Here is a 24904-nt window from a genome sequence, read left to right as displayed (position 1 = left end):
CCACTCGCCACCTTGGGCGAGACCTGCGGTTCGATCGCGCCATCTGCTGCGCCGCCGCCGCCAGGAGCCCCCGCGCTGCTTCCGCCATCAACTGCTGCTGCGGCGACAGCAGCGCCGCGTACGTCTCGGCCAGCGTGTCGTGCGGCGGCGCGCCCGTCTCCAGCGACGAGAACCAGCCCGACGGCGTGGAAGTGAAAGGCGGTGGCGAGCCGACGTCAGTAACATCCGCCGCCGCCGCCGCCTGCGGCCTGTAGACGAAGCGCGTCGGGACCGCGGGGAAAACAGGAGCGCCGCACATCGCCGGCGAGACCTAGCTGGTTCCTCCGCCGCCGTGAGGTGAGACTTCGTTGGAGGGGCGGCGCGTTCGTTCGGTCGTATATATACACGTGCGCGCGCGCGCGCCAAAAGAATCTCTGATCTGATCTGACCTGATCGGTCGGGTTGTTACGAGACAGGAGCTGGCGGTCGAGTTATATAGCCCTGCATGCAGAGGCCAGCGAGGCGGTTCGTGGGGTCTTGGCCGCGCTCGTGATCGTGACTGTCCGACTCGGCTCTGGACGTGTCGGCCGACACGACACACGTACTACCCATCCCATCGATAAGGAAAGTTTATTTTACGTACCTATGCGATACGAGTACGTACGTATTGTGTGGGTATATATATCTCCTTCTCCTATAACTAAAAAAATAAAGTGTAGATATTTTTTTATGCGATATTTATTATTTTTTTGTACGATATTTATTTTGATTCGTTCGTCTATTCACGCATAAGATCCCACGACATCTCCTTGATTGAATATTGCCTGTCATATGATAGAGGAATCACGACAAAATAGTAAGTAGAAAATTATTGTGCTATCCATATACACATTGCATGTTTGCATGCACCAGCATACATGGCAACGAGCAAAAGGAAATAGAATTAACACAGAAGGAAAGATAATTAAGACAAAAGGAACATCTTTTTATTTCTCATAACCTTGTCAAATCTGCCTACATTTAATTACTTCTCCTCTTTGCATTTGTAAAAGGGACAGCTTTTTTCTCCTTTCATTTGATTTCACACTCACGTGTTCCATCGCCCTCGCTTGCTGTTTCTTGCGTGAACCATAGTTGATGTCATCTATCTTCCATGGCTCAGCGTCCTAATCCCAAGAGAATGTCCCTACCTCTCCCTGACTAGAGATCCGGCCTGCCAGATGATCTCCTTGAGTCCATCGGGCAGCGTCTCGCGTCAGGCCACGATGCGGCGTCCTTCCGATCCGCTTGCTCCCCATGGCACACCGCCATCCCGTTCACGACCTTCGGGCCGCTCCTGCTGCTCCCGTTCGACCCCGACTCAGACCGCGTCAGCTTCTACTGTGTCCTGGAGAAGAAGGTCTTGTCCAAGACGTTGCCCGACGTGCGTGGCAAGGTGGCGTGTGACTCCTCGTGTGGGTGGCTAGCGCTCATGGACGAGGCTGCGTCCGTGACGCTGCTGAATCCATTCGCCGGTGCCCGTGCCCCCCGCGTTGAGCTCCCGCCAGCAGGCGAACACGTCGCGGCGGCATCCTCATCGGAACACGTGTCTAGGGTCCACGACCAGTGGGTCCTCCATCCCACCAACGGCTACGGGGACGCGGATGCCGCAATCGTGCTCTCGGCGCTGCCTGACGCTGCCGGCCATGAGTGCATAGCCATGGCCATGCTTGGGTGCTCCATGGATGTCGCGTTCTGCTGGGTTGGAGTCGACAGTGCATGGACGCTGCTCGACACCAAAGTAGAGTTCTCTGTGGGGTCCATCGTCCACTGCCAAGACAAGTTCTTGGCGATCGACTGAACTAGAGAAATCTCCGTCTGCAGCAGCAATGCCACCGGCACTACTCCAACCGCGACGCTACTGCCATCGCTGTCGCCACCTACGGGGCTCTACCACCGTAGCTACCTGGAATCAAACAGTGAGCTGCACATTTTGGGTGCCATGGTGAGCACGTTCTACGAGACACAGAGCTTCACCTACAGCAGCGCGATTTACAAGTGTAACCTCTACGACCGTATGCCGGAGTGGTCCAGGGTGAGGGACATCGGTGATCAGACATTGTTCGTGTCTAAATATTTCAATGAAAGCTTTAGTGGAACAAGTGTATCCAAGTACAAGGAGAACAAAGTCTGCATGTCTGAGCCATTGTATGGGGATCCATACGACTTGGTCCATCGACTGGAGATCGTTGATATTGCTACCGGCGCATCCGAAGTGAAGCCCGTCCAGGAAAAGATGCAGGGTTTCGAAGCTCTAGGTTGGATTCGACCCAATCTCTGGAAGCTCTAGAGTTTGTGAGCCTGCGACGCCGCGCACTCCGTGACTGTGTTAAATTGATAAACTTTGCTTTTTGGATTAAATGTCACTTTAACATTGGTATTTAATTTAACAGTATTGTTATCTTATCGTGCGATCCGTGTGTTTTTAGTATAAATGGTTAGTTATCCCATAGCAACGCACGGACATGCTACCTAGTATATATATATATATATATATATATATATATATATATATATATATATATATATATATATATATATATATATATATATATATATATATATATATATATATATATCCGCCTCATGAATTTTGAGGCAACTAGTATTACGTCGTCATCACATGTAAACACTAATGGTTTCTATGGGCGGCTGGTGAGGCTTTGTAGAGGCGGCTCGGCTAGCCGCCCTTACCATACCGTCTCTACAAATCATGTATTTATAGGGACGGTTCTCAAACCGTCCTTATAAATCGATTTGTAGAGGCGGATGGTCTTATCAGCCATCCCTACAGTACATTTTTCCGCCAAAAAATTCAAATTTCGACCAGAATATATATATATATATATACAACTAAAGTATTTTACATTAGCTCATAGCTGACAGACAGGGAATTAGTGTACAATATCCATTTAAACAAGAAACACAACCAAAACAAGCGCCACTAAATATCTGACTAAATTACCAGAAGGAAATTCCACTAAAGTAGTTGGCTTAGCTCTCAACCCATATATCTTGCATTGCTCATTCAAAGATTTCACAAGCTCCTCAAGATCTTACTGTATCTTATTAGCCCGCTCCTATAAACAGAGGACAAAGGAGATCAAGATAGTGAATATGTAACACTTTAAAGCAACTTTGCCATTGATAAGATAAGAAATTTGTAAATTGAAATAATGAATATCATAGCATTGTGGTAATGCTCCGAGACACATGATTCCCACGAATAGAAAACATGGATCCATAGATATGAGAAACAATATGTCAACTCAATGTGATGCTAGGAAAGAGAAAAATATTAGGAAAGAAGCCACCAGCAGCCCCATAGACACATGTAAGGCTAATAATAAGGTAGAGTGGTGGCTTCCTCTACCTAATATGCCGAGTACTAAGCAATGTTGATAGCATTCGATGGCTTGAGGTCAAAACTAATAGTGTATTGGTCATTCCCCATCTGGTGTCATGTTGCAATGCATTTTTCAGACCGATGCATTAAAAAGGACAGTTTATGTGATATAATTTCCTTGGGAGTGTAGATACCTTTGCAAGATACAGTTGAGAATAGTAAGCATCATGGACCATTTATGTACTTTCATCTTAATTGTACTTTCCATATGTACATATGGACAGTTGCAAATAGAACATAAGACCATAGTTCAATATCCTTGGGATACAAATACAGAATACAGTGTAAGTGTAGTTGATAAGATTGAAATCATGAAAAAATAAAGATTTGCAACCTACCTGAACTAGATATTCAAACTGCGCACTCACATTGTCGCATATCTGTAGCTACCTGGAGGAAACACGGACATTATATTCCTTGCCAGATGATAGAATTCAGCAAAGCCCCAATCTATCAGCCGGAGTTTCCATGATGTATACAACATGCATCTCTTCTCATGGTTTTATACGAGATAACAGACTTAATTAATGTGATAAATTTCAAGTATAACCATAATAATTGTCTTTATTTTTTTTCTAGATTCCCAATTAGTGATTACAGGGCGCTAAGAATTTTAAATAGTGGATTAAAAACGCATTCCTTGGTACTAACTGATTCATGTCAACAGAACCAACATGTCTTTTCTCACGAAAATGAGCATATTATTATGGCAGCCTCATGAATAAAAGCCATCTTTTGGAAATAGCAGCCAACACAGGGGGTAGACGGTACATGGACTTCTTAATATTGCAATGAGGATCCAAGAGTAGTGGATAGTAAAAGAATCAAACAGGAAGGGGAATACATGTTAAATAATACTTCTTATGGAGTTAAAACCAGTGTACTGCTTTCACTAATGCAAATGAATTTTACATTATATGTAAATAGAATAGCCTAACATGCAGAAGAAATTACCTATGCTTTGAATTGGCAGTGCCTGATAGGATCCCTTCTCCTTAATCAACGGATAGGGTATCCTATATACAGGAAAATATCAACAGATGGACCATATATCAGAGCTAGTACAAAAATCGACTAGGAACAATAAGGTAAAAAAACCTTACAGAGTCCCCCACCGCAGCAGCAACAGGAGACCTGAGCGCCATGGATCTAGCCGCTCCTGCCTGAGTGGACATGGATCTAGCCGCAGAGTGGACATCGATCACGCCTGAGTGGACATGGATCTAACTGCAAGTTGGAGGAGTGGGTTCAAATCGCAACCACGTGGAGCAGCGACGCGCGGAGGACCTTCTTTTAATCCTCATCGTAGCCCGCACCACCCCTTGCACCCTCGTCGTGGCTCTCGGCGACGACTTGTGAGTGCCTCCGGCACCAGCGGTGGTGGAGGAAGACGAGGTACCCGTGCCTCCGACGTGGGCGGCTCGACAACGGGCATGACATGAGCGGCGACGACGTGAGCAACGGATCCGGGGAGGACGCCATGATGCAGTGGAAGCCCCGCCTCCCCACCCTTCTATATCTAGATATAAGAGGGGAAAGGAGGGGGTTGTGGCCGCACCGGTGGAGGGGTGGTGGTCACGCCTGTAGAGGAGGGGATGGTGGCCACAATGGTGGAAGAGGAAGGGGCGGTGGCGTCGTCGGAGGAAGAGAGGAGGGGGAGGTGACGGGAGATGGATGGGGAAGAGAGGAGAGGGGGCGAGGGACAGACCGAGGAGGTGGAGGCAGATGCGGACCTGAGTTGAGAAGTCCATGGGCATGACATTTGTAGGGGCGGCTCGTATTACCAGCCGCCTCTACTGTGCCATTTGTAGGGGCGGCTGCTATGCTGGAGCTCGAGCACGCCACTATAGGGGCTGCTCCAATACCAGCCGCCCCTAAAAAAAGTCCCGTTGCTACAAATTATTTTTCACCTACGTTGTGAAAAAGGAGTACATATATGGTGTTATTATCCGTTTTTTCGTAGGAGAGTACGCGTGACGTGTATAGACGTACAAACGTCCCCGTAGCTATGGGAGTCTTCACCGTATACCATACTAGCAAACGTGCCCGTGCATTACAACGGGATGTACTTGTTACCATCGTCAGATCAACATGCAATAAATAATTTAATCCGTATAACTTTGATATCAAGTTTTTTTTATCATGTTGCTAGTACTTCCTCGTGTCTGCCCACGATAGCGGTGCAACTCATATGTCATGGTAGATTAGAGTTCGACACAGATAGCAAGTCAACTCCATAGGTCATGATAGATTAGAGTGGTACAGAGTAGGTTTACGCGGACAAGGTTATTTTAATCTGGGAAGCAAATAAACCAGTGATGGAAATAATTAACAGGCGTGAACTGAGCTGAGCCATGAGCGGATGGACATGATGACGAAGACCAACCCCAATGTTAATAAAAAAATAGCTTTGCCTAATTTATATTCGCTTACTTTCTACTTTTATACTATGATGATTTTCGATCCCGTTCCGCGATACGTATCGGATACTGATACTCGCTGGATACGTATTCATTCCATACTATGGACTTTGGATACGTACGGACTGGATTTGCGTATACACGTTTTTTTTTCAGTGGAGATATGCGTATACACGTATGAGCTGAGTTTGGATACGACCCAAGTAACAAAAACATCCTTAAAGCCCAGCTAAGGATAGCAGACGCATCTACCATGCATCAGAAGTTCGTGACCTTCGTGACCTAGCCGGCTAGCCGCAATGCACTCGGACTTCCGTCTCCTGCCGTGCAGTTCGCAACTTCCCTGGATGCCCGACTTCTGTAGGCTCCTGGAGCGACAGGCAGCCAGCAGCACCGCAGAAAAAAGAGTTTTATATCGTTTTTTCTATTTCTATTTCGAGTAGGATTCCTATTCATGCTACTCAAGGCAAGAAGGCTCGTATGACAGAGCTTGTAGCATTGGGGAGGCCAGACGGAGTTGGACACGGATGGATGGGCCAGGCCAAAAAATTGAGGAGAGAATTTTTGCCTCTTTATTATTAGGTATATAGATATAGATATATATTAGGAATATTCTTTTGTTTTCTCCATTGGAGTTGTTTTCTTCCAACAAATACTGACCGTCACAAAATACTTTGATTTTTAGACTCATCCAAACTCAAACTATCTTAAGTTTATCTAGCTTTGTACTCCTATATATAAGAGCATTATAATAATACCAAACAAATACACTATTGGAGATATTATTTATGATAATAAATCTATGGTACAATTTGGTGTTATAAATATTGACACTCTTTACTATATAAGAACTTGGTCTAATTTGAGACAATTTGGCTTTGGCTCTATTTAGACCTACCTTGCTAAAGGAATAGTTGTATTAGTCGGGGAGAATATAAACTAGTTGGCTGTCTTATTACTTGGAGATTAGAGTGGGGCCTATTCTAGTTTCTAGTAACTAGCTATTGGATGGGTTGGAATTTTGGATCCAAACCTTAGGACAACTCTACAAAAATAATCAAGTTATCAAGTTTTCTTGTTTACTAAGGACAAGTTCTCTTCTATTCCACAAAGTAACTAACGGTAAGAAGAATGGTGCCACATTACAGGCAAAAGGCCACCAATGTTCTAGGACATTAGGGCATAGGAGAAGCGCTTTTGATTCATGGAAACAAGGTTACAACAAATTCAGAAGTGCAGAGAGGGGACCGTAGAGAAAGGCAGAAACAAGAGATACAATAGGTAGCAACCTTCACGACAGTATTCAGAGACAGGGGCGAAGCTGTAGTCTAACTGGGAGGTGCAAATGCCCCCTCCCCCCCCCCCCCCCCCCCCCCCCCCCACCCCCCCACCCATAAAATTTAAGAATCAGTTATAGTGACCAAATTTTCACCATATATGCACCCTCCATAGCATAAGTCTATGTACACACAAGGCAAGTGCACCACCTTGAATTTCCTCTAGCTTCGCCACCACTAGCCGGAGAGGGTGAGGACGATGTCCTGCACATCACCGGCATGCACCTAATAACTACCCCATGACACAAACAGATGGAGGAGTGCTTCATATAAGTATGGCATCTGTGGACTTAATATATCAGGTAGGGTTTTCGAAACCTCCCGTCGTTGACCTTAGAAAACATTATAGGCAAATAGCATCTCAAGTTAGAATTAGCTACTTGGATGGCCTATGAGTCCACTATTTTTACACCTAGTTTGGGCCCAAACTGGTAGAAAAAAATTGTCTACAATAAGGATGTGTCCATGGCCATGATATATCGTAGTTTTAGTGATAATGATGACAACACAATTATCAAAAAAAAAAAAAGATGACAACACACTAGAACTAATATGTGTGCTAAGATGTATTAAACATTTTCTATTTGGTCCTAGTGATGCAAGGAAACAAGTGGGCGGGAAGATTAAAGAAGAAACCACGAAGTAATAATCAAGAAAATAGCGAAACAAGACTTCACTGAATAGCCTGCATCTCATATATAGTAGTGGGAGCATTGGACAAAAATCAGTGAGGTCCGGTAATACAATGACTAAGAAACATTTTTCAAATGTCCAGGCCAAATGGGTCGGGGATGAAACAACACATGTGCATATGTTGCTAAGTAGCAACATCATGAATTAATGATGATTGCATCATGAAAACCTTAATTGCAAAACTAGGTGTTAAGTATTACTAAGTCTCCGGTGGGTGATGTGCAGCGGCAGACAGTTCGAATGATCACTGGACAGCCTGTCTGTGTCAAACCTATTGTAGTCTATCAGAGCCATGTACTAATGGATAGTATGATAGAGACACCGGACAGTCTGCCAAAATATAGATATGCATAGTTGAGTTTTCTAGCTCTTAGCTTTCTTGGCCCATCCGTCAACAAATGTGGAGCACTAACATGATACCTGAACTTAACGCTTAAGCTGTTTTTTCTGAGCTGTTCATGTAGCATAGGCAATGTCCATTACAGGTTGCTAAGTAGCTTGAACCTAGGATGCCTCTGTATGTTGCATTTATGGAGGGAAAATATTTATTACATGTAATTCAAACTAGTGCATTGGTTCAAAAGTTCAGTACTGCATACTTCTAAATTGTTGACTTGAGGTGCTCAGAAGTCTAGAACTTGAGAAATTAGTTATAATTCTGAAGGAGCGAAAATATGAAAGTTAATGCCGCTGCTTGGCACATTTAATAATTTGTCTCACATTTTCTTTCCTTTACATGTTTCTGTTTTTATCCATCCTTTTCGCTTGCACTTTTTACCACTACTACATAAAAGGAAAAAAAAAAATCCTTCTATCCTTTAGTTTCACTCGTGTGGTCGGGCCACCAACCGATTTGCATGAAAAATCACAGGATCCAACATTTTTTTACCCTTTATTTTTGCAAGACCCCTGTGAGCATCTCTCAAAGGTTGGTCTGATAGATCTTGAGATATGCTAAAAGAATAGCTCAAATCTAGAAAGCGTTTAGTTCGCTTTCTATTTTTAATAAAATGCACATTTCAACTTAACAGTATTCTACCACTTTTTAATAACCAAACTACATGTAGAAAACAAACTCATATAGGTAACTAATTATTTTCAAGAATAATAAAATTTGAATTTTGAAACCAGTACACTGCCTGGGTGGGGAAAGCACCGACTAGGGTTGAGCCCTAGTTGTTGCATGCACAGGATATCTTAACGACCATAGACTAGTTTTATCATGAAAGAGTTGGTCACAAAAACAGCGGCCCCAGGTTAGATCCTCCATGGGCTGGCTCTGTGTTCCTGTGACGATTGCAGGCTGACTTGGCAATGACCTCGACCTCGAGCCGAGGTCAAGCCGGACGCCGCCGCCCCACGATCCTCGAAAGGGGAGCACAGGGCTTCGATTTCTGGACGCGAGAAAGCATTCCGATTTGTGCTAGAACGATAAGGCTAAACTTCGATAACAAGATGGCGAAACAGTGCGTGATACAAGAAGAAGATGATCGACACCAAGAAGCTGTAATAAAAGCTAAAGATCTCCCACATCACACATAGCCGCCGTTGGCGCGGATGACCTGGCCGTTGACCCACTCGGCGGCGTCGGTGCAGAGGAACCCGACCACCGGCGCGATGTCGCCGGGCTCCCCGAGCCTCTCCATCGGGCAAATCTCCACGGCGCGCCGCACCATGTCCTCGCTCTTGCCGTCGAAGAACATGTCCGTGGCCGTGGCCCCCGGCGCGACGCAGTTGGCCGTGACGCGGGTGCCCCTGAGCTCCTTGGCCATCGTCCGCACCAGCGCCTCCACGGCCGCCTTGGACGCCGTGTACGCCGCGTACCGCGGCGGGAGGCTCCCCACCACGGACGACGTCACGGCCACGATCCGCCCGCGGCCGCCGCGTGGGAGGCGGTTCACGGCGAGCACACGGTCGAAGGCCTCGGTGGTGGTGTCGGCCACGGCGGGGTACGTGTCGTCCATCACCCCGGCGTTGGCCACCAGGATGTGCGCGCCGCCGCCGAACGCCGACTCCGCCGCGTCGAAGAGCGACCGCGCGCCGGCCTCGTCCGTGACGTCCGCCCGCACGGCCACCGCGCGCGGGAGCGACGCCGCCAGCGCGTCCGCCTCGTCGGCGCGCGACGCGTACCCCAGCACCACGCTCGCGCCCAGGGAGGACAGGTGCGTCGCGATGGCGCAGCCGATGCCCCGCGACGCGCCCGTCACGATCGCCACGCGCCCCGCCAGCGGCTGGGCGTTGCCCGCCGGCCGCGCCGAGGCCTCGGCGGCGGCGGCGGCAGCAGCAGCTACGGCGGCGACGTCACCAGTGTCTGCCATTGTACCTAGCAGCTGCTGTGGGTTTCTTGGGCCTCGCACGCGCGGGCGCGTCCAGTGTTAACCACGCGCGTGGCAATGCTGCCACCGCCTAGCGTGCGGCGCCCGCGCCATCCACGTCTCGCCGGGCCCGGCCGTTCGGCGGTTGCGTCCAGAGCACGACGGGGACCGCGACGTCTCGTGAGCCTCGTGCGGTGCTGTCCAGTTCCTGTCCTGTCCTCAAGTGCGGTGGCATCAAGCTTTCACCTCCGATGGAAGATACCCTTGATCAAAGCGACAACTACATAGGAATTTCGCAGGGAAACACTTTGATATATGTATCATTCCACAATTTGCACCTTGCAACTTTATTTATCGCTGTATTATTGAATAAATAAGCTGGTTTGTGAATATTCATTCCCAGGTTACAGACCAGCAGTGCAAACAGTGCACATCTATCTATAGGTTGTGTAACTAGTCTTGTATTGATCAAGGAACATGTACGGCAGCAGTGGCATGGTCCAACAGTTCAGTAATTTACAGTTGCTTTTATAGCGTCCAGGACCTGCAATAGACTTGGGTTACACATCACATTACAGCTGCATAGCAAAGGGTGGTACTCCAACTGGTAACCGGTCAGGATTCATTCATACCTTGTTTTTGGTGGGCATGTAAAATGGTTCGTAAACGAGAGGAAAAGGAGTGTCAAGGCCACAGACTCTCGCTACAGGCGCTTCTAACTGGAACAGATCAAATTGTCAATGAATGTGATCAGAGGTGCATCACGACGAGGAAACACATTATTTATTTTATATACATGTTCGATAGATAATCCATCCATTCAGTAAGAAAGCTGGAAGGTTTACTACCCTCTGGAAGCAGCGCTCAGTGATGGATGCAGCAATCTCTGCGCCGAACCCCCCGGTGATTGGAGCCTCATGGCTAACCTGTTACAGAATTTGAATGAGGAATGGTAGCATCTCGTAGAGACATGCATAGCATAGATGAGAATAAGTTAATGTAAATAGACATGTGAGAAGAGCTGCATACGAGGAGCTTTCCAGTCTTCTTGACTGAGGCCTCTACTGTTTCCTTGTCCCATGGTATAAGTGTTTTTAGATCAATGAGCTCACAAGATACCCCATCCTGACATATAGTAGTGTCAGCTGTAGTCTAGGGAAAACTGAGGAACACCACGGAGAGATCGATATCAAATTTACAGAAACAATCAAGAAGCTACGAGGACAATACACATACTGACATACCACTTGCTATTAATTGTCACTATTTTTTTTTTCAAAATCACATATATGTCAGGATGGCCAGTTTTCGTCGAAATTTCAGTTTCAGGTTCTTTATTGATCTGAATTAGTATTTAAAAATAAAATCTGTCCTTCTAGATGAGAATGTGCATTCAACTACGTGTTTCATCTGGTGCTATACTCACAGTATCAGTAAATATGTGATAATATTATCAAGTAGTAATAACCTTTCTTTGCCACTGTTGACCCAAGACAAAACAAAACGGAATATTTTGGTTTTGTTGGACTTCACCACAAATTATAATAAGGCAGGTTTTTCCATATATATCAGCTTGGGAATGTTAATGAAATTTTGTCTAAGAATTATGGAAACAACTGACCTTTGCAGCATCTTCACAAGCTTCTTTCAGCACTGCAAGTTGAGCTCCCCAGCCAATAAGTGTTATATCACTTCCTTTCCTAATCACCTAGAGTACAGAAATTGCATAAGTAGTTTGATTTAATGATGACGAATACAATACAATGATGTGATACAAATATACTCACTTCTGCCTCAGATAAGGGCAGCATATAATCCTCCTCAGGAACTTCTTCAACAGCCAAACGATACAACCACTACAGAAAGAGAGGAAAGGTAGTTTTAGTCTCAGAAAAGTACAGCAGGGATTCTGATGAAGCTTTTCTAGAGCTCAGAATGTTTAAAGTTCACCTTTGGCTCAAAAAAGACAACTGGATTTGGATCTCGAATGCTAGCCAACAGCAACCCCTTAGCCTCACGTGGACTTCGCGGTATGACAACCTGAAAGGCTTCACTTTCTTAGCGAATATTCTGAGGTGTATGTTTTATGTTTCTCTCAGATAGTAATATTCATTGAACTGTATCAACCAAGTCTTGCTCGTACAGTTGAAGACATGTTCAGAAAAATATCAAGGAGGTATGCATTTCAGGAAAATGTCTTTTTTTGGTGGATCCATTCAGGAAAATGTTGATTTCACATTTTCCTGGAAAGGATAATAGTTCATGAAGAGGGATTCTGGTAGGGCCACAAACTTAACCTTGAGTCCAGGAACATGACAGAAGAAAGCCTCTGGTGACTGTGAATGGTAGTGACCACCATGCCCAACAGCACCATAAGGAGTTCGAATTGTTAAGCCTACAAAAGATGCAAATGAAAATTGAAAGTCCAGCATGATTACTTATAATAGTCCGGCTGATTCCTCATGATAGCCCATTCAAGACACTGAGAGAAAAGAAATACCTCCACAGTTAAATTCATTTCCACTCCGATATCTGAACTTAGCTGCTTCATTGACAATCTAAAACAAAAAAAAATGTATGAATTAGATTGGCACAAAACATAGATCAAACAAATATATGCACTGAATTCGGCAAGAATATACATTGGAAATAAATAGGCTCAAATAAACAAATTGAAGAAATGAAGCCTTGCAAAAAAAATCAGCATAAGAAAGATTTGACAATGAAAAAAGAAGCTCGACAAGGAATTGGAACAGAGAAATAAGACACTTCCTAGGACACAGATAATATCATGTGGCCCAGCAAAGCAAGTATTTTGAATGTACAAGTAACTGGGAGAAGGAAAAAAATATCTTTGGTAAGAATGTAAGATAATTATGGAAGAAATCAGAGACATGCCTGATCAAAGGCTGGAAAGATATAGTCCGCAAACTGGATTTCTGCAATAGCTCGATTACCCTGCACGAAAGAGGTAAAAGATCTTAAGTTTATTTTGGATGGTTTCATTTTTATTCATTTTTATGTTAATACAAATATGTTATAAGTGAATTAATGATTTGTGATAATGCATGCTAAAGCAACAATAAAATTCGCTCAAGTCTGACTAGAGTGCCATAGCAAACTAGAATGATATCATATTAGAAAATAATCAGGCTGCACCAGATTATATTCCATAATTAGTATCAAAGTGTTCGTTTGCAACATGCACAAAACCTACCATGGACCATCTTGTATTGAATAAATTAATTTCATCTGTATTTTCTTTGGTTTAAAGGTCCTCTGATTGTACTACTTTCTTGAGTGTTACATGTTGTGCTTTAAATTTACAAAAAACAATCAATTCAGGAGGGTTCCTCATACAATTTGCATAAAATCATTACATAAAAGAGTAAAACATCGTAGGTAACTCACCATTGCTGCTAGGCCAATGGCAAATCCAGCAATACCCTGTTGAGCAAAACTGGTTAGGAAAATGAAGGTGTAACATAAAAAGTGATAACTAGGCTAGCTAGATGCAACCCCCATCTCCGAAACCAATCAGAATTCAGTAAAGTATTTCAGAACCAAGAAAATGAAGGTTCAGCCTGATCTAGCTACTGAATTTTGAGATATTGCTGTAAATAAAAGTGGCATAAGCGTCAGCAGATATACTACTAAGTGAAAAGCTGCACCTGCTCACATAACGGCGTATTGAACACTCTGTTCTTGCCAAACCGATCGGCGAGACCTGTGGTGCAGCGAAAGACGCCGCCGAATCCAACGTCCTCTCCGAAGACATAAGCGCTGTCGAAATGGAAACGGAAACCGACCTCAGCTGACTGAACTCCGTGCAAATCGCGCAAGTGAATGAATTTACCACTCCTAGATGAAGTGGATTCCGGAACTGAGGGATTTCACTTTGAAAAGCGAATCGGAACGTCCGGACGTGCCAGGTTCGTTATCTTATCTCAACCGCAGCTCAGCTGAAATTGGACGAACAGAGAAGGGGATCAGCACGCATGCTCACCGGGGGTCGGTGTCGAGGGCGATGTGGAGCGCCTGGTTGACGGCCGTGAACAGGTTCACCGCCTTCCCTCCCTCCTTCAGCTCCGCCACCGCTGCCGGCCCAGCGCTCCCGCTGGACAAGCACCGGCGCCCGACCTCCGCCGCCCAGCTCCCCCTCCTCCTCGCCACCTCCCTCAACGCCTTCGCCGCGGCCATCGGCATCCAAGAAGCGGAATCGGCTGGCTGAGCTGCGCACTGCGCTCCGCTCTCCCAACAGCCGGGAGTGGGAGCGATTCTTGGACAAGCGCACAAGCAGCTCACGCTGCTGCTCTGCTCTGCCTGCTTGTACTTCTCTTCCTGGACCCGCAGCTGAGAGTGACGTGGAGAGATAAGCTCGCGCCCATGCCTGCTCGCTTTCCTAATTCGTATCGCCTTGTTTCCAACCTGCTCCCTCCGAAAAAAAAAACGTCTTATTTAAATGTTTTATATAAATATCATATATTTTGTTATGACTTATTTTATCATTATAGATATTTTATTAATAATTTATTTATTTTATAATTTATACAATTTTTAAATAAGACAAAAACGCGATATCTGAAAGTCAAAAACGTCTGAGACGGAGGGAGTACTACGAGAAAGCAGTAAAGCACCGGTAACATATTCCTGTTAATTTTATTTATTTGTTAAATTTGTCACGTTTTTCTTCTAATTGTATTTTTTTCTCTCTTCTCGCCTAGTCACGTTTGCGTGATGTGGATCATGCTTAGATGCTGTACTTTTCTATGCAAGTATACAGGTCGGATGTGACTTATCTTACGTTGATTATACACATGACGAAATGGGAGCATGCAAGTACCATCATGAATGAATATCCTAAATAGCTAGTGTCCGTAATTGTCCCCGTAGTGTAGTAAACACTTAGCACTTCTTGTTTCCCCTACAATCGGTAAATCGGGCATCACGGATGTGTATACCGAGGCTGTTAGAGTTGCTCTCGTGTAAATCGGTGAGATCTGAAATAGTCTGACGTGTGTAACCGTTCATCAACCATCAGTCAAACTATGGACTTGTTTAGATCAGTTAGGTTATTTTTTATTTGGGACTACAAAATAGCTTAAATTAGTTAGGTGTTGACAAGCTAGTTAGCTAACAATTAGTTAGAGATTTAGCTAAAAAAATTAGTTCATCTATTAGTCTTCTAGTTAGATGGACTAGAGCTAAAAATTAGTCGGCTAACAATTAATAACCCTATACATCCAAATAGCCTCTATATGTATATATGTGAATGTGATGACTACAAATTGTGTCAATAGATTTGCATTTCACATATCATTGGTGGCACTTTCATATCCCAACATGTCCTATACAAGGAAAATGAGGGAGCATTAGGGCATTTCGGACAATATATCGATCAACATATTGTAAATTGTTTTAGTTTTATCTTAAGTCAATTTTTTCTAACTTTTACTAAGTATAACAACTACAATATGAAATAAATGTACTACTTTATGATACAACATATTTTCAAAAAAAAAAAGTTAATCCTGTTTCATATGTTTGTGCATCTGTGAGTTGGGTGATTGGGTCTTCTAGTCTGGTGTTGTTTGTGTGTTGTGTGTTCGCGTATGTGAGTTGGGTGATTGGGTCTTCTAGTCTGGTGTTATTTGTGTGTGAATGAGAAGGCCATCGCTTTGGTGTTGTGTGAGTAGAAAATGGGCAGGCCCAAGCGCCCAGCCCACCAAAACACCCGCTACATATTTGCCAATGTGAAGGCCACGACTCCACGCATTAATTTACACTATATTCTTATTTCTCGGTTTAAACCGCAAAACCGAACTAGAAAACCAAAACCAAACTCGTCGATTTTCATTTCTGAAACAAACCCGCCATTGTTTCTTGACAAACCGATTTTTTCCAGAAACCGAAAAACCGAACCAAATGGCTGGTTCAAATCGAATGCCTGGTCTAGTCTCTATCATTTTTTTCCAAGTGCTGAAAGATAGAGTTGGTATAAGGAGTTGCCAGAAAGAGTTTCTTTTCAATCCTGACAAAAAAAAAAAACAAAATTGAGAGTCGATTTTGGGAACTCTTTATGCTCTTAGCGTGGATCACCTTCAATAAATAAGGTTACATGGGTAATTTCGGTTGAGCATTAACTATCCTAAAATCCTAAAACATCAAGTTGAGAGAGTAGTTTATGTAGAAATCACATCAACAAGATAAGTGCTCCTAGAAATTGCAACATAATGCAGTGTTTCTTTCTTCTTGTGGACCCTAATAAGTTTAGCCCATTCATTCACCTTTTCTCGTCATGTTCGTTTGGGCTTGTTTGACTTATAAGCCATGGCTGAAAGTACTGTTGCCTGGTTTGGTGTGAGAGAAAAATATCGTTTGTTGGCTGATAAGCCATGGCTTATAAGCCAAATACGACCAAGCCAACGGACGCGACGAGGCGAGGCGCCCTGCTGGCGCGGGTGGGCGCAGCTTGGCAAGCACGGCCTGCGCAGGCGGCAGCACGCGGCCGAGGCGAGCGGCTTGGTATTCACTTGGATTTCATTGATTGATCATCTCTCTTGCCACAGCGGTATAATCACCCTACTTATTTTTGAGTTAGATTGATTCATACTTGTAGTTTGAGTAGAGTAGCTCTCTTGCTAGTTAGTTGAGTAGCTTGTTTAGTCTCTTGTTAGTTGTTAGCTAGTTTAACTAGAGTAAGATTAGTGACATAGCCTTTTGTGTGTGCCTAGAGATTATAAAGAACTAGAATTATGGTGTAGGTGGCTTACAACCCTTGTAGATCTAGAGCAAATTTGTTTTTCATCATTTATGTTACTAACCCTTTGCTCTAGTATATTTGTAGAAAAATTTTATAAGTTATTCATCTCTCTCTAACTATTTAGGACCTTTCAAGCTGCTTCTGTTGCAAGTTCGAGTATCATCCGCGGTTCTCGTTCCTCACGTCAAGGTATGTATGGTATGCCATAGCGGCACAGTGCGGGTCGTGGCCGTCAACTTGTCGTCCGAAAAAACGTGAGTGCATACTGCATGTCGTGGCCTTTGTTCTGGCACCCGCTATCCCGGGGAAGCGTCGTGGTGCCAGCGCGTGAACAGGGCGGCTGTCCTCGGCCGACGGCCAGCCTTCCTAGTCATGGGGGTGCTATCCCCGACCACTCGCGGTCAGGTCGAGGGCCCTTTGGCCTGGTTGATTCTAAGGAGATTGACTCCCGGTCGTGAGACCCATGCCCGTGTAGGCATGGCCGAACACCCAGCCTATTCGGGAGACCATAAACGATCGTGGATTATTTACTGCTGGCTGGTTTGGTGTGAGAGAAAAACACTGTTCCCCGCTGGAAATTTACGATCGTTTACGAGCAAGCGAACAGGCTGCTCGTTGAGTCAGGCACAGGTTGGGCGGTCATGAGCCATGTTCTGACGCTGCTCTGCGCGTGTTTAGTTGGATGAAAGTTGGAAATTTGGCTACCGTAGTACTTCCGTTTTTATTTGGTAAATATTGTTCAATCATGGACTAATTAGGTTCAAAACGTCCGTCTCGCAATTTTCAACTAAACTGTGCAATTAGTTTTTTTTCGTCTACATTTAATGCTCCATGCATGTATCGCAAGATTCGATGTGATGGCTACTGTAGCACTTTTTTAAAATTTGGGATGGAAACTAAACATGCGCTCTGTCATGGAGTGGTTCCTTCAGCCTGTTCATTTGGCTGTGGCTTGTCGTAAACGATCGTAAATTTCCAGCCAGAACAGTATTTTTCTCTCACATAAACCAACCAGCAGTACTTCTTCACGAACCAGCAACGATACGAAACAGCCAACCGAACACGCGCAGAACTGTCTTCACGATGGGAGCGGTCCAAAGGGTGAGGCTTCACCCTAGGACCCCGTGGTCCGGAGGGTGGTCGGGTGGTCGATGCACGCCAAGGCTCTGCGGTATGTCAGGTGGTCGTCGTCCTTCTTTGTCCTGAGAAGGCGTGCGGTTTGTGCGCGTCCCATCATGGCAGATGCATTTAATGTGCCATCCACCCCTGGTCCTATTCGTACTCGGTTGGTCGAGGCCAGGGGTGGTCGAGGCGGGCCGCGGTTGCTGTGCGGTTGAGGGAGGAGAGTGGTCGAAGCGGGTCGTGGATGCTAAGCTGTGGCCAGCTAGGCCACCCGAAGTGCTTTATTAGCCGCGTCGTGAGGCACCCTAGGTATTCGTCCCTGATAAGCCTAGCAGCCACAAAATGAAGAGTGAAAAACTTGCTGCCAAGGCTAAGGGGGTGTTTGGTTCCACAGACTAAATTTTAATCCATGTCACATCGGACATTCGGATGTTATTTAGAAAGACTAAACATGAGTTAATTATAAAACTAATTACACAGATGGAGACTAATTTACGAGATGAATTTATTAAGCCTAATTAACCCGTCATCAGCACATATTTACTGTAGCACAACATTGTCAAATCATGGACTAATTAGGCTTAAAAAATTCGTCTCGCAAATTAGTCGCAATCTGTGCAATTAGTTATTTTTCGTCTATATTTAATACTCCATACATGTGTCCAAATGTTCGATAGGACAGAGACTAAAATTTAGTTGTGGGAACCAAACACCCTCTAAGTGTTTGAGGATATTTTGGTGGGTAGTTTGAGCACTTTTTGAGCGGCCGATACATGAGCGGGCGACCGTGTGCTATGGTTTCATTTGCATTACTCTCGGGAAACTAAACAGGCATTGATGTGCCAAGTACACAACAATGATTAAGGACGTGTTTAGTTCTAAAATTTTTTGGCTTTTGGTTATTGTAGCACTTTTGTTTGTATTTGGCAAAAAATATTTAATTATGGACTATTTAGGCTTAAAAGATTCGTCTCACGATTTCTCGACTAACTGTGTAATTAGTTTTTTTTTCATCTACATTTAGTACTCTATGCATATGCTGCAAGATTTGATGTGACGAGGAATATTAAAAATTTTTGATTTTTGGCTTGCATCTAAACGGGCCCCTAAATGGATCTCGAAGATCCTCCAGTGCGTGGTTTCTTGACAGAGGGAGGAGTATTCTACGGGCAGTTCCGATGCTTGAAAGTATGCATGGTTTTTACGATGACACATTTGCAAAAATTTATCTTGGCTGGTTTTTTTAAATAAGTAAATGTTAGTCTTTTTCTCTCTCACCCTTATCTTTTCCACCGTCCGGTGCTCTCTCTCCTCTCGTGAACTCTATCAACGAAAGCACAGAGACGAGCAGCGGCCGGTACGCGAGCACACGCGGCGCCGGCGGGCTAGCGCAGCGGCACCGGCGGGCGGCGAGTGCGGCAGAAAGAACGCGAGCGCGCGGCACCAGCGGACGATCGCGGTGGCGCGGACGAGCGCGGCAGCGAGCAAGCGGCGCTTCCTGGCCGGCGGGGGGGTCTTCTCGACGCTGACGGCCGTCCCCGGCGCGGCCGTGCTCCCGGCGCCCCTCCCCGGCGCAGTCCTGCCCTAGGGGCGGCCGGCATGCGAGCCACGACGCCGGTGGCCCTGCTCCAGGCGCGGCCAGCATGCGAGCCCCGACGCCGGCAGTCCTGCCCCAGGCGCGGCCGGCACCAATGGCACGGCCTGCCCCGCCCGGCGCCCCTCTCCGGCGTGGCTGTGCTCCCGGCGCCTCTCCCCGGCGCGGCCGTGCTCCCGGCAGCGTCCCTCCTCGGCGCGACTGGCTCCCGGCTCTGCTCCATCCCTCCAGGCGCGAGGCAGCGAGGCAGAGGAGCTTATCCAGACAGCAGAGGTCCCACATGTCATTCTCACCTACAATAAATTTGGGTAGTATGTTTTAGGCCGTGTCGCCGGAGAAAACAATAAAATTTGGGTAGTATGAAAGTTGGTCTCTACCTGAATAGAGAATTAATGGTTGTGTTTTAGGTGTTGGAGACACTCTTAGGGTAGTTTCAATGGTGCATTAATGATGGTTTCTATTCTCATTAAATGACTTGTCACGTAGACAAAACGCTAATATGGCAACGTAATTAACGAAGAAAGAGAGCAAAAATCATAGAAATTGTTTCTTCATGAAGAAATCAGGTCTACTCTTGATACAATGCACCAAAAAACTATGAAATCGTCATTGAGGAAAAACCACCAGTTTCTAGGGAGCTCGTGTCGCACTTCCATTGAAGGAAGAAGATAGAGTTGGGAGAGAGAAAGAGAAAATAATTATTACTCATAGAAATCATGGGTTAAAAAGCAGTACTTTTTTTGTGCGGTATCCTATGTTACAGAAACTACTAGTTTTTTTTATTGGGACTGCCCTTAGTGCTTTCTCAAGAAAATGCAAGAAAAATGTTTAGAAAAGGTAATGAGTGGCATGTGTTTGTGATTTGTCAAAAAAAAAAAGTGGCATGTGTTTGTGAACCTTATGTTCTGGATCTTATGAAGCAAATTCCACCTTTGAAGTTCAAAAGGATCACCCTGCCACAATCTGTTTCATTAATCACCCTGCAAAAAAAAAATGACTTGACTGACTCCAGCCATGTGATGCCAGCACCGTCCAACTAATCAGAATGTACTGAAACAGATCTGTAGCTTATCGGTAAGCTCGAGGTCATTAAAGACACAATTGTGTCTATATAAAATACAGCAAGTTGCCAAGTTGGTGAAAACATTTACTCACTCCTATGTGGAGTAGTAATTTGATTAACAAATAATTAAGGTTGGTGTGTTGCATTCACTCAGCTCACCATGGAGCAAATTCCACATTTGAAGTTCAATTTTGGGTAGTTGTCCTGCACAGTAGTATTACTCCTCGTCGGATTCTGTTAAACTCTTAGGCAAACTTTATTTTCTTTCTTTGTCAACATTCAGAGGTTAACTTAACGCCACTCTGCAATCTTAACGTACTCCCAGATATTTCATTGGCCACTGCGATCCTAACAGAGTAACAGTTAAAACGAATTTGCATGTCCCTCCAGAGACTCAATATAAGCACTTTACTTTTTTCTGCTAAGGTGTTAAAACATTTTCCCACAGACGTGTTTCCAAACCTGTACAGAAAATGTGTTAGATTGTCATGCGATACTGATGAATTGATCTTTTAATTATCCCTGAATCTTTATTTGATCGATATCTGTAGAATACGGCAACAATGAACATTGTAGTTAAGGGCCTAAGCCGTCTCCCAACAAGGTCAAAAGGATCACCCTGCCACAATCATTTGGAAGTTTTGAAATAGTTTTCATGAACACAATGAAGTATTAGTTTTGTTCACTAGCACAGAAAACTTTTTACTGGCGGTACTTTTCAATTCGTACTGGTGCTGTTTTTACAAACAGCCAAAATAAAAGGCCACTGAAAATCACTAAATTAGAGAACTCGACTGACATCACTTAAGAACTGTCTATGTAAATATTTACACCGGTGGATTTCTTAAGGATGAGGTCAATATAAATCGATCTACACTGACGGTTTTTAAAACAAGTGTAAATGATTTTCTAGACTTTGCAAATTGAGCTAAATATTATAGCAAAAACATTATCAAATGTCACACGAAATACTTTTCTTGAGGATGCACCAGTATAAATTGATGTACATTGGCAATTTTCTTAAAGATGTCGCTAGTGTAAATGATTTCCCATAATTTGTAAACCGGCCAAATATATAGCAAAAAATATCCCAAGTCACACAAAATATGTGGGCATGCAGTTGCCAACAATCAAACTCACAACCTCAATAATGTAAACAACAAAATGTTTGTAGTTGTAGGTTGCGCTACCACCGCCGCCGCTACCGCGCCTAGGCCCCCTCTCCTTCTTCCTCTCCGGTGCATCTGCCGGGGACAAGAAGGAGAGGTGACCTATCTTTTTCCCGCAGTTTTCATACCTAGTTGCTTAGGTTTTAGTCAACTAAATCTTCCGACGAAATCAGATGATTTTCGGCCGGGATCGTGTTTCCTGCGATGACTTCGGCGATTGCCATGACGAGAACACGGTTGCAAGCATCGATTTCATCGGCAGGCGGCCAATTTATGGGCTTTATTCGCAAGGGGCGGGGTGCTTTTGGGAGCCCCTACGACGACAACGACACCAGGGCATCGATCTCACGGTCGATGGTCGCGGAGAGGAAATAAGGTGATAAATTTGTATCCTATGTCGTACCCGACGATGCAATTGCCGATATTCTTTCAACGACTTATATGCGTTTTGGACTGGTTCCGAAACGTTGGATCTTAGGGCATGCCCAAAGTTTAGGGGTTGGTCGTTGGATTCGGTATGAGAACTACACTTTGGCTTCGGCGTTCGTGGGAAGCTATTGGGGAGGAAGACAATGGAAGAATTTGGATATATTATTATGTATTTTTTATTTCAGATTTTTCTATATGTACTCTGGAGATGTACTGTTCCAAGATTTAATAGTCCCGTTCCTTTAAAAAAACTCCCAACATCAATACGGTTGAAATGAGCGTTGGGACCAGCCTAATATAACTTTAAAAAATGTAAAAAAATCCTGAAAAACGTGTCTTTAGTGGCCGTTTGGTAGCCTGAATTAGTTTTGATTCTCTCGAGAATGAAGAGAAATGGCACCAGGGATAGCATCGACGTTTCAGCCCAAAAACGTTTGTCGCTCTTTGCTTGGCCACCTGAATTGAAAAAAAAATAGGTGCGTCAGGGACCAATATTAGGGTACCCGAAGAGGAGGAGTTAATGACCGTCAATGTTGATTCATCCGCGCGATCAAGAGCGCAACTACACCGCTTGCCGGGTCACTCCTCGTCCGTCCACCGAGACCATGGGCCCCGCCTCAAGCTGACTCCTGAGAACTGGCTCCGCCTCGCCCGACGTCTAAGGGCAGACTCCGTTTCACCCGACCCTTGAGGGCCGGCTCCGCCTCGCCCGATGTCCGGGGGCTGGCTCCGCCTCGTCCGACGTCTGGGGACTGGTCCCGCCTCACCCGACGTCTGGGGGCTGGCTCCGCCTCGCCCGACGTCTGAGGGTTGGCTCCACCTCGCCCGACGTTCGGGAGCTGGCTCCGCCTCGCTCGACGTCTGCGCGCTGCTCCTTCATAACTACACGCGCAAATAAGGCAGGGCACTCTAGTCAACCGCAATACCGAGGACCATACCCTGCATGCCTGCAGGAAGGTACCGTCAGGATATGACAAGACGGGCGCTTTAAGCCCTTCCAGGCATGTCCTAGCCCGAACAGTGTTGTAGTCACCGACATTTGTCTTATAGTGTTGTGGGCGCTGCCATTTGCCCTCGGGCATGGATCCTGACGGAAACATACGACAACCACTACGGTCCAGGAGGAAACTCGTGTCATCTACAGTAATAGACATGCGGTCACTGTGCCTCCTGCTCCTCGTAGGGTCATGAATCAGCACCCTGGTCCGTCGCGCCGACCACCGGAGCGGGATGGAACGTGACCACTTGCTGACAAAGCCAGAACATGGCATCATCAGCGGACAGACGCCTAGCGCGGCCCTATCAGGATCAGCGGACATGCACCCAGCATGGAGCTATCCCTAGCACCGTTGAAAGGGTCAAGATGGCGACTAGAGGGGGGTGAATAGTCTTTTCTAAAACTTAATCTCGTCGGCTAACCGAAATAAGTGCGGAATTAAAACTATCGGACTAGCCAAGACTACACCCCTCTATCTATGTTCACTAGCACCTTGCAAAGATACTAATCAAGCAACAAAGGTGCCGGGCTAGCTAGAGCTCTCCTAACCAATTCTAGAAGCAAGGTCACACAAACCTATGCCACTAGTACTTTAAGCAACAAGGGAGCTCCTACACATGCTAGTAAGCAAAAGCACAAAGCCAACTAAGCTCACTAGCAATGCTCAATAACAAGGCAACCAATGCCAAATTAGAGAGCGCAATTACTTAGCTACACAAACTAAGCAATGTTACTAACAAGGTTACGCAAACCAAATTAGCCACGCAAGGGAGCTACTTCTATGCTACACAAGCAAGAAGGTAACTTAGTAAGCTACACAAGCTAACTAATTACAAGAACAACTACACAAGCTTAATATGTATAAAAGTAATTGCAAGCTTGTGTAATGGGGATGCAAACCAACGGGAAGAACAAGGTTGACACGATGATTTTTCTCCCGAGGTTCACGTGTTTGCCAACATGCTAGTCCCCGTTGTGTCGACCGCTCACTTGGTGGTTCGGCGGCTAATTGGCATCACCCGCCAAGCCCGCACGTCGGGCGCCGCAAGAACCTACCCCGTAAGTGAGGGTAGCTCAATGACACACTTTACTAAAGTTGCTCTTCGCGACTCCCGCGGGGCGAGCACAATGCCCCTCACAAAGCACTTCTCCAGAGCGCCGCACAAGCTTCTTACGGGTTTCCACGGAGACCACCACCAAGCCGTCTAGGAGGTGGCAACCTCCAAGAGTAACAAGCACCACCGGCTTGCAACTCGATCACCTAGTGCCACTCGATGCAACCTCACGATGCAATCGCACTAGAATCGCTCACTCACATAATCGGATGATCACTATCAAGTATGTGTGAGATGGAGGGCTCCTAAGCACTCTCAAGCATAGACACAAAGTCCCCCAAGGTGCTCAGCACCAGCCATGGCCGAAGGCCACTTCTATTTATAGTCCCAAGGGCTAAACTAGCCGTTACCCCTTCACTGGGCAAAAATCAGGCCGACCGGACGCTCCGGTCGTGTTGACTAGACGCTGGACCTCAGTGTCCGGTCGCCCACAGACGACCACGTGTCCCAATTCCAACAGCCA

At 45.5% G+C, this 24904-nt stretch overlaps 3 protein-coding genes across 4 annotated transcripts; 1 reads left to right on the top strand and 2 right to left on the bottom strand.

Moving 5' to 3' along the window:
- The first annotated feature begins 624 nt into the window (after positions 1–624).
- Positions 625–1819, top strand: LOC136542983 (uncharacterized). Its single transcript, XM_066535579.1, has 2 exons — positions 625–639; positions 1184–1819. The coding sequence occupies exons 1-2, from the start codon at positions 625–627 to the stop codon at positions 1817–1819; spliced, it is 651 nt and encodes a 216-aa protein (XP_066391676.1).
- A 7487-nt stretch (positions 1820–9306) lies between these two features.
- On the bottom strand, positions 9307–10336 carry LOC136541259 (NADPH-dependent aldehyde reductase-like protein, chloroplastic). Its single transcript, XM_066533063.1, has one exon. It carries the CDS (start codon positions 10190–10192, stop codon positions 9407–9409), a length of 786 nt encoding a protein of 261 aa, XP_066389160.1. The 5' UTR covers positions 10193–10336; the 3' UTR covers positions 9307–9406.
- A 144-nt stretch (positions 10337–10480) lies between these two features.
- LOC136541257 (2-oxoisovalerate dehydrogenase subunit beta 1, mitochondrial-like) lies at positions 10481–14602 on the bottom strand. 2 transcript variants are annotated; one of them, XM_066533061.1, is made up of 13 exons: positions 14196–14599; positions 13861–13972; positions 13601–13636; positions 13088–13147; positions 12690–12747; positions 12487–12584; positions 12140–12229; positions 11977–12045; positions 11811–11897; positions 11219–11314; positions 11038–11115; positions 10822–10908; positions 10481–10733 (listed from the first exon to the last, which is right to left on the bottom strand). In XM_066533061.1, exons 1-13 carry the CDS (start codon positions 14393–14395, stop codon positions 10698–10700), a joined length of 1107 nt encoding a protein of 368 aa, XP_066389158.1. In that variant the 5' UTR covers positions 14396–14599; the 3' UTR covers positions 10481–10697. The 2 variants fall into 2 exon arrangements, with proteins under 2 accessions (XP_066389158.1, XP_066389159.1); XM_066533062.1 differs by lacking the exon at positions 13601–13636 and having other exon boundaries at positions 14196–14602.
- Positions 14603–24904: the final 10302 nt, after the last annotated feature.

Source organism: Miscanthus floridulus, chromosome 3, assembly GCF_019320115.1.
Source record: "Miscanthus floridulus cultivar M001 chromosome 3, ASM1932011v1, whole genome shotgun sequence".
Classification (NCBI taxonomy): Eukaryota; Viridiplantae; Streptophyta; class Magnoliopsida; order Poales; family Poaceae; genus Miscanthus; species Miscanthus floridulus.
Note: the sequence above shows the minus strand (reverse complement) of the source record. Positions and strands in the feature narration are given on the sequence as shown.

What these genes read in the sequence shown, in the direction of transcription:
- LOC136541259 (XM_066533063.1), bottom strand. Translation starts at nt 10,192, where the DNA reads ATGGCAGACACTGGTGACGTCGCCGCCGTAGCTGCTGCTGCCGCCGCC.
- LOC136541257 (XM_066533061.1), bottom strand. Translation starts at nt 14,395, where the DNA reads ATGCCGATGGCCGCGGCGAAGGCGTTGAGGGAGGTGGCGAGGAGGAGG. An exon ending in TCTTTCCAGCCTTTGATCAG is followed by an intron (nt 12,748 to 13,087) that starts GCATGTCTCTGA and finishes TTTTTGTTTTAG; the next exon opens with ATTGTCAATGAAGCAGCTAA. An exon ending in CTGAGCGCTGCTTCCAGAGG is followed by an intron (nt 10,909 to 11,037) that starts GTAGTAAACCTT and finishes GATCTGTTCCAG; the next exon opens with TTAGAAGCGCCTGTAGCGAG.